This window comes from Pseudophryne corroboree, chromosome 5, assembly GCF_028390025.1.
Source record: "Pseudophryne corroboree isolate aPseCor3 chromosome 5, aPseCor3.hap2, whole genome shotgun sequence".
Classification (NCBI taxonomy): domain Eukaryota; kingdom Metazoa; phylum Chordata; class Amphibia; order Anura; family Myobatrachidae; genus Pseudophryne; species Pseudophryne corroboree.
In genome coordinates, this window is record NC_086448.1 from 759801681 (window position 1) to 759814569 (window position 12889).

Genomic DNA, 12889 nt, shown 5'->3' on the forward strand with positions numbered 1-12889 from the left:
TTACGTAAATCTGTAATTACAAATAATGCAGCCCGGCACTTACGATGGTGTAAAGAGCTGGACAGTGGAACAATGGCGGTGAGCGTTATGGAGTGACGGATCACGGTTTACAATTTTCAGATCAGATGGACGTGTTTGGGTTTGGTGATTGCCAGGAAAACGTCTGCTGCCAGAGTGTACAGTACCTACAGTAAAGCATGGAGGTGGCGGCGTTATGCTGCGGGGCTGTTTCAGCTGGTTTGGCATGTTGTAATGCATGGTCACACTGACTCTGAGAAGTATAGACATGTTCTTAATAACTCTTTGCTCCCTACATTGTGGCAGTTCTACAGAAACAACAAATGTTTTTATCAGGACGACAATGCCACCTGTCATGTTTCCAGGGCGACACTGGATCGGTAAACAGAAAATTTGGTAACCCGGATGGACTGGCAAGCTCAGAGCCCAGATCTCAAACCCCATTGAGAACCTCTGGGATGAATCAGAGAGGTGGATGTGTTCTAGGCCGACTCAACCTTCTTCAGTGTCACAGTTGGTCACTGTACTTACGGTAGAATGGCAAAACATACCGCATGCTGTTATCCAGGAACTTGTGGACAGTTTGCCAAGAAGGACGTCTGCAGTGATCCCTGCACATGGTGGACCTACAAAGTACTGACGTCAATAACATCTCAGTGATCTATTTGCTGTCAGTGTCCAATCACTTTTGTCTACATAGCGTGCAATCATGGTGTGAATGCAATTTATTAACAATGTGAACAATCAAGAAAGAAAAGATACATGAATAAGATGGGGGGGGGGTGGATCATGGAAAGAACAGAGAGGAAAACAAAAAGGGTGGCGGGGAAGCTGGGAGAAATGGGGGTTCAGACTAACCTAGAACTATGACGATGGTGAGATTTGGCTAAGGGACTGTGCCAAATATCTTTAGACGTCAGTGCACTTATCCTTGTGTGTAACATGCCTATTTCCCTGTACAGTGTAAGCAGGGGCATATCAAGAGAGGAGGGGTCCTGTGAGTAGTCTCCGTCCAGACCCTCTCCCCTCCTCTGAGCGCTAGTAGTAGACTCTAGCACTGTGCCACAGTGCATGTGCAGGTCTCCGGGGAAATGGCACAGTGCCCATGTACCCAGTGATTTTGCAGAGCAGCAGCTGCCGGCGCAGGGCTCCGGAAGGGTAAGTAAAGAAAACATGGGTGCCCAGGGGCCTATATGCACTGCATGTGCCCATGTGCACCCATTATAGATACACCATTGAGTGTACGCTTGCGAGCAGGGCCCTCTGACCTCTGTCTGGTATTACCCAGTCTTGTTTTATTACTGTTTAGTTCACAATTGTAAAGTGCAATAGAATATGCTGACATTATATAAGCAAATTTTAATTAAAATTTTTTTTAATAATAAATGTTAATAGTTATAGATAGATCTTCAGAGAGTCTTATATAATGTGTGTATCCGGTGGAAGTAGTTGAATTGAAATAATCCCAGGAGATCATCAGAAACCTGTGTAATTCAATTACTAGTCTCCATGAAATCCCAGACGCTATTAAAACTTGGAATATGGAAATACAGTCAGGAGCAGATGGATTTTAGTTAAATAAAAAGTTTCTACTAATACAATGTACCTTTCAGTCTTATTTAGGGACAGTTTTGGATCTTGGCCCTCATTCCGAGTTGTTCGCTCGCTAGCAGATTTTAGCAGCATTGCACACGCTAGGCCGCCGCCCTCTGGGAGTGTATCTTAGCTTAGCAGAATAGCGAACTAAAGATTAGCAGAACTGCAACTAAATAATTCCCTGCAGTTTCTGAGTAGCTCCAGACCTACTCCTAGATTGCGATCAGCTCAGTCCGTTTAGTTCCTGGTTTGACGTCACAAACACGCCCTGCGTTTGGCCAGCCACTCCTGCGTTTTACCTGGAACGCCTGCGTTTTTTAGCACACTCCCTGAAAACGGCCAGTTTCCGCCCAGAAACACCCACTTCCTGTCAATCACACTACGATCACTCGAGCGATGAAAAAACGTTGCTCGAGCTTGTGTAACTCTACAAAGTTTTGTGTGAAAGTACTTAGCGCATGCGCATTTTTGCAGTTTTTTTCCTTAATCGCTGCACTGCGAAAATCGGCAGCAAGCGATCAACTCGGAATGACCCCCCCTTGTACTTTCCAAGTGACTCAAAAGTACCATAAGACAAATACTCCAGTAGCCACTGAAGGTACAAGGTAGAGTTTGTTGCTATAGAACATTCTACGTAATAAGGCAGCATCATATCCTGGCTGTATACACAGGGCCGAAACTAGGATTCCCCCCCCTAGTTACAGCCATGGTATACACTATGGGCCTCATTCTGCACCGCATGCAACTCCCAATGTGTCCGCATCCAGCGATATTCTGCATACTGCGCATGTGTTGTGGGGTGTATGCCCATCTTGCCGACGTACGTACAGTCCTGTGGTTCTGTCGGAGTATGCCAGAGGAACCAAAAATTCTGGGTCGCACGCCTGCATTCTGCACATCAAATTCAGACTTCTCTGGCAGGGAAGTAATGAACAGTAATGCTGTTGACAGTAAAAATGACAGCATAATTTTGACGGGGGAATGCCGACCCGGTTGTAAAGTATTTAAAGCATTTTAACAGTGTTGGCATTATAACTTTAAACATGATGCTTTACTATCATCTTTAAAGTTATAATGCTGACACAGTTAAAATGCTTTACACAACATTAACTGTATCGGCATTCTGCTGTCGACATAATACTGTCAACATTTTCACTGTCAGCATTTGCAGGAGCCACCAAAGCAGGTGCTGCAATGGACCCTTCCCCTGCTTGGCCAGGCTAAGTAGTCTGTGTCCCAGAGGTGATGGTGGTGGGGGGTGCTCCCTGACCCAGCCAGGGGGAGGGGCCATTGCGGCACCCACTTGCCGGCTCCTGCGCACACTGATGTCAACAACATAACTGCTGACAAAACGTATGTATTCCTCCTGCACCTAGCATGGGGTAGGGGTAAGTGCCAATGATAAAGATGGCGTCTGCTCTCGTGTATCGGAGAGTGGGGCGGCGCGATCGCACAGATTAGTGTGCATTAGGGCGTGTGTCACATTCCTTTCACAGAGGCGAAGTACCCAGGATCAGGCACCATATCCCTGAATATTACTGAAGATACATTACGCCGCTCTGTAGAAGAGACGCTAAGGTTGCCTGACCGTGGCGAGTCTCTCTTGTTCCTTCATCTTCTTTTTCATCTGTTCCGCCCTCTTTGCCTTCTTCCTCTCCAGCAACGGCAAAATCTTCTCATCCGTCAGCTGGCTGCGGAAGTCACAGAACTCGGGCCAGAACTTGAACATAATGCTGAAGATGGTCATCTAGGTATAAGCACACACGCAGCGTTATTGGAGTCTGCTTCTACTTTCAGACCTGTATGAGAATATGTGGCCTCAGACAATTTCTCATGTTGTCCAGTCTAAGGGGTAGATTTATTAAATCTTCTAAAACAGTCAAATGGTGGAGTTGTCCATAGTAAGCAATCACATTCTGGCTAACATTTTCTAGAATGCAATAGAGGAATGAGAGCTAGAATATGATTGGTTGATATGGGCAAATCCTCAACTTTCCAATTTTAAAAACTTCAGTGAATCTAAATCTTAGGCGTAAACTCATGATTGGTCGCAGGCAGATTGGCTAGCCAGACGGCTTTGCCCTAAAGTCACGTGGTCACTACTGGGGATAGCAGAGATTTGTTGTGTTTTACAGTACCGGCCACAGTACTTTTCTGTTGTCGCAGTCACAGGAGTAAAGGAATTAAAAATTAATTTTATTACTTTAATAAACTAATTTGTCAATGGTCAATATTTTGACCTTTTTTATTTTCTTAACATCTTTTCATGCATTCCCATATCCCCTCAAAATGCAGAGGGACAGTGGTAAGTATCACTCTGGGCCAGTATTGCCAAAGGCAACTAAGTATCGCTCATACGCCCCCAGTGATGTTTTATTGAGAAACTGCAGAGATAAGTGATCGGCGATAAAGAAAAAAATATCAATCTGTATATTAACAAATGGCCCCAATTATTCCCTGTGTACTAACAGTAATGTCCAGGGGCACCTGATGAACACAACACAATATTAGAGACAGCAGAAGAGGATGTGTAAAGTGTACACCTTCTACCTTATACATGTATCATGGTGGAATTGCATATAGCATCCTGAGGACTGCTATATAACATTATACTTTATACTGTACTTTCTGCTTTACCCCTTACACATGGGTCTTTCAATGCAAGCATTACACATGAGAAAACAGCAGCAGTTTGGGCAGGTTACAGCTACGCTGGGACAAAAATACAAAGTAAATCTGGCTCTGTCAGTTAGTCCCATGAGTGGGGGAGGCACTGTCCTGGCCTCTGCAGAATTCTTCTTTTCCATGATCAAGGTACATGAAATACAAACAGTACTTGCAATATTAGGAATGGAAGAAAATGGAAATGGAATGAAATGGAATTTTGAGGAAAAAGTACTTCACAGAAAGGGTCGTGGATAAGTGGAATAGCCTCCCATCAGAGGTGGTAGAGTCTAAGACAGTAGAGCAATTTAAACATGCATGGGATAGACATAAGGATATCCTTACAAATAAATAAAGATCAATAAGTTTTGAGAAAAAAATATGGTTAAAAAAAGGGGCAGACTAGATGGGCCAAGCGGTTCTTATCTGCCGTCAAATTATATGTTTCTATGTTTCTAAGGGTCAGCGGTGTACCAAACATCTCAATAGTTCATGTTATTAACAGCCCTACAGTATATATATCAAGAGATTTTTTTCCCCTGTAAACTGTTATTAGGGTTATAGAAAAGTTAAAGCAAGTACAATACAGATTATGAAAACATAGGTGAATAAAACAAAAAAAAAGGTAATTGCATATGAAGAGATATTCTGAACACAGGAATCATATGTAAACCCGATGTATATACTCAGATATCCCATACACAGCAGATATAAAACAGATCAGTATTATATTAGCTTCTTATCAAGTGATAATGGGAATTCATATCACAATTGGGATTATCTATGCCGAGTGCCTCATCAACTATTCACCTGGTCTTGGGGGCACTGCCATGGTTGGATCACCCGCTCAACACTGTCTGCCACCTTTTCTATACTAACCTGGGGCCCAAACTGAGTGAGAGACTGAGATCCAGGGCAGTGGAGGAGGAAACAGGACTGGTTGGTGGTGGCTCAGGTCAGGGCCGGCTCCAGGCCTACTAGCACCCTGAGCGAAAACATGTAAAAACATTGACCCCCCCCCCCCCCCCCCGGAAAAGTGGGTGTGGCCTCTTGGAAAGTGGGCGTGGCCTCATAACTTTATATTATTAGACTATAAATAAATATGTTTTCACACCCACTCTACGCACACAATTAGCAGCCTTACACATAACAGCCACAGTAGTGTTCCTTACACACAATGTCTCCAGTATAGTGTCAGATACACATAATGTCTCCAGTATAGTGTCAGATACACATAATGTCTCCAGTATAGTGCCAGATACACAATGTGCAGTGCCAGATAGACATGATATGCCCCCACAGTGCCAGATAAATGTCCCCACAGTGCCACATAAATGCCCCAATAGTGCCAGATAAATGTAGCCACAGTGCCAGATAAATGCCCACAGTGCCAGATAAATGACCCCACAGTGCCAGATAAATGCCCCCACAGTGCCAGATAAATGCCCCCACTGTGCCAGAAATGCCCCCACTGTGCCAGAAATGCCCCCAGTGTGCCAGAAATGCCCCCAGTGTGCCAAATACATAAATGCCCCCACAGAGCCAGATATGCCCCCACAGAGCCAGATATGCCCCCACAGAGCCAGAAATGTACCAGAAATGCCCCCAGTGTGCCAGATAAATGCCCCCAGTGTGCCAGATAAATGCCCCCAGTGTGCCAGATATGCCCCCACAGTGCCAGATATGCCCCCACAGTGCCAGATATGCCCCCCACAGTGCCAGATATGCCCCCCACAGTGCCATATATACCCTGTGTGCCAGATATGCCCCCACAGTGCCAGATATGCCCCCACAGTGCCAGATAAATGCCCCCACAGTGCCAGATAAATGCCCCCAGTATGCCAGATAAATGCCCCCCAGTGTGCCAGATAAATGCCCCCAGTGTGCCAGATATGCCCCCACAGTGCCAGATATGCCCTTACAGAGCCAGAAATGCCCCCACAGTGCCAGAAATGCCCCCACAGAGCCAGAAATGCCCCCACAGTGCCAGATATGCCCCCCACAGTGCCAGATACATGCCCCCACAGTGCCAGATACATGCCCCCACAGTGCCAGATAAATGTCCCCACAGTGCCAGATAAATGCCCCCAGTATGCCAGATAAATGCCCCCAGTGTGCCAGATAAATGCCCCCACAGTGCCAGATATGCCCTTACAGAGCCAGAAATGCCCCCACAGTGCCAGAAATGCCCCCCAGAGTGCCAGATATGCCCCCAGTGTGCCAGATATGCCCCCAGTGTGCCAGATCTGCCCCCAGTGTGCCAGAAATGCCCCCAGTGTGCCAGACATGCCCCCACGGTGCCAGATATGCCCCCACAGTGCCAGATTAATTCTCCCCCCCCCAATACCTGCGGCGCTGAGAGGGGGAGGAGTACTCCTGAGCCTGTCCGAGTGCGGCCGGGCGAGTGCGGGTCTGGGTCCAGGTGCGGGCGGCCGGGCGGCCACTTGTGTGCGCTATGCGCGCTGCCGGTGTCTGACGTTACACACCGGCGCCGCGCAGCGCGCATAGCGCACACACGGCCGGGCCAATGCTGCACGGGGCCGGCTCCAGCTTCGAATATGGCGGCGCCAGCGCGCGGCGCCCATTAAAGGTGGCGCCCTGCGCAGCCGCTCTATTCGAACATGCCTAAAGCCGGCCCTGGCTCAGGTATTGAGGACAAATGAAACCCTATGCACTCCCCCCCCCCTTCCCCCTCAAACTAAGTCATCCTGGCAACAACTCGCAGAACACCATCTGCGTTGCGTGCGATGCCTTTCAGCTGTAAAATTACCTGGACGTTCCAGGATTCCCTTGGGTAGATCACCAATAAGGCCACAGATCCGGCTCTCCAGATTAAGTATGTGATTGTCTTGTGCTGTAGGCAGAAGCTGGACACGCCGCTGCAAGTGTAAGAGGAAGGCAGCGCAGTGAGGTGAGTTGACTTTGGGGTCCTTGGGGTATCTGCATTTCTGTTGTTGTAGTTTTATTATGATAGTATTAATACACTGGGTAGGTCTGTAGGCTTAAGTCAGGATGACACATGAATTTTGTGTGAGAATTGTCCATCCACCAGGGTTGTGTTCATGTTATTACCATTCCAACCCCAAAGTATACTTCTCACATGTTCCGGGTCAAATAGGGTACCCCCATCATATCATATGCACCCTTGTAACCTAGATGCTCTCCTATTACATGCACCAATTACCAATGCTGCTCCCCTCCTATTAGCTGCTCTCTATAGACTACCCTGATTCTGTGTCTGCTGCACCCCTCCCATTAGCTGCTCTCTATAGACTACCCTGATTCTGTGTCTGCTGCTCCCTCTCCTATTAGCTGCTCTCTATAGACTACCCTGATTCTGTGTCTGCTGCTCCCCTCCTATTAGCTGCTCTCTATAGTCTACCCTGATTCTGTGTCTGCTGCTCCCCTCCTATTAGCTGCTCTCTATAGGCTACCCCGATTATGTGTCTGCTGTGCCCCTCCTATTAGCTGCTCTCTATAGACTACCCTGATTCTGTGTCTGCTGCACCCCCTCCTACTAGCTGCTCTCTATAGGCTACCCTGATTCTGTGTCTGCCGCTACCCTCCTATTAGCCGCTCTCTATAGACTACCCTGATTCTGTGTCTGCTGCTCCCCTCCTATTAGCCGCTCTCTATAGACTACCCTGATTCTGTGTCTGCTGCTCCCCTCCTATTAGCCGCTCTCTATAGACTACCCTGAATCTATGTCTGCTGCTCCCCTGATATTAGCCGCTCTCTATAGTCTACCCTGATTCTGTGTCTGCTGCTCCCCTCCTATTAGCTGCTCTCTATAGACTACCCTGATTCTGTGTCTGCTGCACCCCTCCTATTAGCTGCTCTCTATAGACTACCCTGATTCTGTGTCTGTTGCTCCCATCCTATTAGCTGCTCTCTATAGACTACCCTGATTCTGTGTCTGCTGCTCCCCTCCTATTAGCTGCTCTCTATAGACTACCCTGATTCTGTCTCTGCTGCTCCCCTCCTATTAGCTGCTCTCTATAGGCTACCCCGATTATGTGTCTGCTGTGCCCCTCCTATTAGCTGCTCTCTATAGACTACCCTGATTCTGTGTCTGCTGCACCCCCTCCTACTAGCTGCTCTCTATAGGCTACCCTGATTCTGTGTCTGCCGCTACCCTCCTATTAGCCGCTCTCTATAGACTACCCTGATTCTGTGTCTGCTGCTCCCCTCCTATTAGCCGCTCTCTATAGACTACCCTGATTCTGTGTCTGCTGCTCCCCTCCTATTAGCCGCTCTCTATAGACTACCCTGATTCTATGTCTGCTGCTCCCCTGATATTAGCTGCTCTCTATAGTCTACCCTGATTCTGTGTCTGCTGCTCCCCTCCTATTAGCTGCTCTCTATAGACTACCCTGATTCTGTGTCTGCTGCACCCCTCCTATTAGCTGCTCTCTATAGACTACCCTGATTCTGTGTCTGTTGCTCCCCTCCTATTAGCTGCTCTCTATAGACTACCCTGATTCTGTGTCTGCTGCTCCCCTCCTATTAGCTGCTCTCTATAGACTACCCTGATTCTGTGTCTGCTGCTCCCCTCCTATTAGCTGCTCTCTATAGGCTACCCCGATTATGTGTCTGCTGTGCCCCTCCTATTAGCTGCTCTCTATAGACTACCCTGATTCTGTATCTGCTGCACCCCTCCCATTAGCTGCTCTCTATAGACTACCCTGATTCTGTGTCTGCTGCTCCCCTCCTATTAGCTGCTCTCTATAGACTACCCTGATTCTGTGTCTGCTGCTCCCCTCCTATTAGCTGCTCTCTATAGGCTACCCTGATTCTGTGTCTGCTGCAACCCCTCCTATTAGCTGCTCTCTATAGGCTACCCTGATTCTGTGTCTGCCGCTCACCTCCTATTAGCTGCTCTCTATAGACTACCCTGATTCTGTGTCTGCTGCTCCCCTCCTATTAGCTGCTCTCTATAGGCTACCCCGATTATGTGTCTGCTGTGCCCCTCCTATTAGCTGCTCTCTATAGACTACCCTGATTCTGTATCTGCTGCACCCCTCCCATTAGCTACTCTCTATAGACTACCCTGATTCTGTGTCTGCTGCTCCCCTCCTATTAGCTGCTCTCTATAGACTACCCTGATTCTGTGTCTGCTGCTCCCCTCCTATTAGCTGCTCTCTATAGACTACCCTGATTCTGTGTCTGCCGCTCACCTCCTATTAGCTGCTCTCTATAGACTACCCTGATTCTGTGTCTGCTGCTCCCCTCCTATTAGCTGCTCTCTATAGGCTACCCCGATTATGTGTCTGCTGCACCCCTCCCATTAGCTACTCTCTATAGACTACCCTGATTCTGTGTCTGCTGCACCCCTCCCATTAGCTACTCTCTATAGACTACCCTGATTCTGTGTCTGCTGCTCCCCTCCTATTAGCTGCTCTCTATAGACTACCCTGATTCTGTATCTGCTGCACCCCTCCCATTAGCTACTCTCTATAGACTACCCTGATTCTGTGTCTGCTGCTCCCCTCCTATTAGCTGCTCTCTATAGACTACCCTGATTCTGTGTCTGCTGCTCCCCTCCTATTAGCTGCTCTCTATAGACTACCCTGATTCTGTGTCTGCTGCTCCCCTCCTATTAGCTGCTCTCTATAGGCTACCCTGATTCTGTGTCTGCTGCTCCCCTCCTATTAGCTGCTCTCTATAGGCTACCCCGATTATGTGTCTGCTGTGCCCCTCCTATTAGCTGCTCTCTATAGACTACCCTGATTCTGTATCTGCTGCACCCCTCCCATTAGCTGCTCTCTATAGACTACCCTGATTCTGTGTCTGCTGCTCCCCTCCTATTAGCTGCTTTCTATAGACTACCCTGATTCTGTGTCTGCTGCTCCCCTCCAATTAGCTGCTCTCTATAGACTACCCTGATTCTGTGTCTGCTGCTCCCCTCCTATTAGCTGCTCTCTATAGACTACCCTGATTCTGTGTCTGCTGCTCCCCTCCTATTAGCTGCTCTCTATAGGCTACCCTGATTCTGTGTCTGCTGTGCCCCTCCTATTAGCTGCTCTCTATAGACTACCCTGATTCTGTGTCTGCTGCTCCCCTCCTATTAGCTGCTCTCTATAGACTACCCTGATTCTGTGTCTGCTGCTCCCCTCCTATTAGCTGCTCTCTATAGACTACCCTGATTCTGTGTCTGCTGCTCCCCTCCAATTAGCTGCTCTCTATAGACTACCCTGATTCTGTGTCTGCTGCTCCCCTCCTATTAGCTGCTCTCTATAGACTACCCTGATTCTGTGTCTGCTGCTCCCCTCCTATTAGCTGCTCTCTATAGGCTACCCTGATTCTGTGTCTGCTGTGCCCCTCCTATTAGCTGCTCTCTATAGACTACCCTGATTCTGTGTCTGCTGCACCCCCTCCTATTAGCAGCTCTCTATAGGCTACCCTGATTCTGTGTCTGCCGCTCACCTCCTATTAGCTGCTCTCTATAGACTACCCTGATTCTGTGTCTGCTGCTCCCCTCCTATTAGCCGCTCTCTATAGACTACCCTGATTCTGTGTCTGCTGCTCCCCTCCTATTAGCCGCTCTCTATAGACTACCCTGATTCTATGTCTGCTGCTCCCCTCCCATTAGCTGCTCTCTATAGACTACCCTGATTCTGTGTCTGCTGCACCCCTCCTATTAGCTGCTCTCTATAGACTACCCTGATTCTGTGTCTGCTGCTCCCCTCCTATTAGCTGCTCTCTATAGACTACCCTGATTCTGTGTCTGCCGCTCCCCTTCTATTAGCTGCTCTCTATAGACTACCCTGATTCTGTGTCTGCTGCTCCCCTGATATTAGCTGCTCTCTATAGTCTACCCTGATTCTGTGTCTGCTGCTCTCCTCCTATTAGCTGCTCTCTATAGACTACCCTGATTCTGTGTCTGCTGCTCCCCTCCTATTAGCTGCTCTCTATAGACTAACCTGATTCTGTGTCTGCTGCTCCCCTCCTATTAGCTGCTCTCTATAGACTACCCTGATTCTGTGTCTGCTGCTCCCCTCCCATTAGCTGCTCTCTATAGACTACCCTGATTCTGTTTCTGCCGCACCCCTCCCATTAGCTGCTCTCTATAGACTACCCTGATTCTGTGTCTGCTGCTCCCCTCCTATTAGCCGCTCTCTATAGACTACCCTGATTCTGTGTCTGCAGCACCCCTTCTATTAGCTGCTCTCTATAGACCAGTGGCGTAAGTTTATCCCAGTTGCCCGGAGGCAAGAAAAATATTGGGTCCCCCCCTATATATAATCCGTGAGCCAATAAGATGCTGTTTTGAGATCCGAGTAACACCGAACCCGCTCATCTCTAATTCTAAGTCTAACTATATGAAGCTACTACAAAATCATTGCAGCTAGCCAGATCTATGGAGGGGTTCAACCACACACTACATAGATCTGCTCAGTCACTCACAATGCTGATTATTTCTCTGACAATTAATTTGCAAGTGTCACATCCAGGTTTAGAACCCACAACCTTTTACACTGGTAGCATGCACCTTACTGATGGAGATATCTGCTCTTGCATAGGAAGTATGAGAATTATAACTACAGTATATGAAGTTTCTTGTAATTGTCAGAGATATAACTTCATATAGTTAGAATTCTCATGTTTCCTTTATAGGAGCAAATAGCTTCATCAGTTAGGTGTCTGCTTCCAGTGTATCTATAATAAAGAGGGTGAGATTTGTAAGGTGCAGTGACTAGTGGGGAAGTCGGCTAAGGAAGAGATACCGGCTGCTGTCAATTAACTTAATTGATTAATGTCGCTGAACACACGGAACAGGAGGAGAGGTGCCCCCCTCCAAAGCAGGAGCCCGGCGGCAGCTGACTCCGTTGCCTCCCAGAGTTCTGCCTCTGCTATAGACTACCCTGATTCTGTGTCTGCTGCTCCCCTCCTATTAGCCGCTCTCTGTAGACTACCGTGATTCTGTGTCTGCTGCTCCCCTCCTATTAGCCGCTCTCTGTAGACTACCCTGATTCTGTGTCTGCTGCTCCCCTCCTATTAGCAGCTCTCTATAGACTACCCTGATACAATGTCTGCTGCTCCCCTTCTATTAGCTGCTCTCTATAGACTACCCTGATTCTGTGTCTGCTGCACCCCTCCCATTAGCTGCTCTCTATAGACTACCCTGATTCTGTGTCTGCTGCTCCCCTTCTATTAGCTGCTCTCTATAGTCTACCCTGATTCTGTGTCTGCCGCTCCCCTTCTATTAGCTGCTCTCTATAGACTACCCTGATTCTGTGTCTGCTGCTCCCCTGATATTAGCTGCTCTCTATAGACTACCCTGATTCTGTGTCTGCTGCTCCCCTCCTATTAGCCGCTCTCTATAGACTACCCTGATTCTGTGTCTGCTGCACCCCTCCTATTAGCTGCTCTCTATAGACTACCCTGATTCTGTGTCTGCTGCTCCCCTCCTATTAGCCGCTCTCTATAGACTACCGTGATTCTGTGTCTGCTGCTCCCCTCCTATTAGCCGCTCTCTGTAGACTACCCTGATTCTATGTCTGCTGCTCCCCTCCTATTAGCCGCTCTCTATAGACTACCCTGATTCTGTGTCTGCTGTTCCCCTCCTATTAGCTGCTCTCTATAGACTACCCTGATTCTGTGCCTGCTG

The 12889-nt window shown here is 48.0% G+C and overlaps 1 protein-coding gene across 3 annotated transcripts in view; it reads right to left on the reverse strand.

Annotated features, from left to right (window-relative positions):
• The window catches only part of RGS22 (regulator of G protein signaling 22), a 273655-nt gene that overhangs the window by 24024 nt on the left and 236742 nt on the right, over nucleotides 1-12889 (reverse strand). For all 3 annotated transcript variants that reach the window (XM_063924195.1, XM_063924194.1, XM_063924193.1), the window contains exon 23: nucleotides 3203-3361. In XM_063924195.1, coding sequence (XP_063780265.1) covers nucleotides 3203-3361 — 159 coding nt within the window. The remainder of the gene's footprint in view (nucleotides 1-3202; nucleotides 3362-12889) is intronic.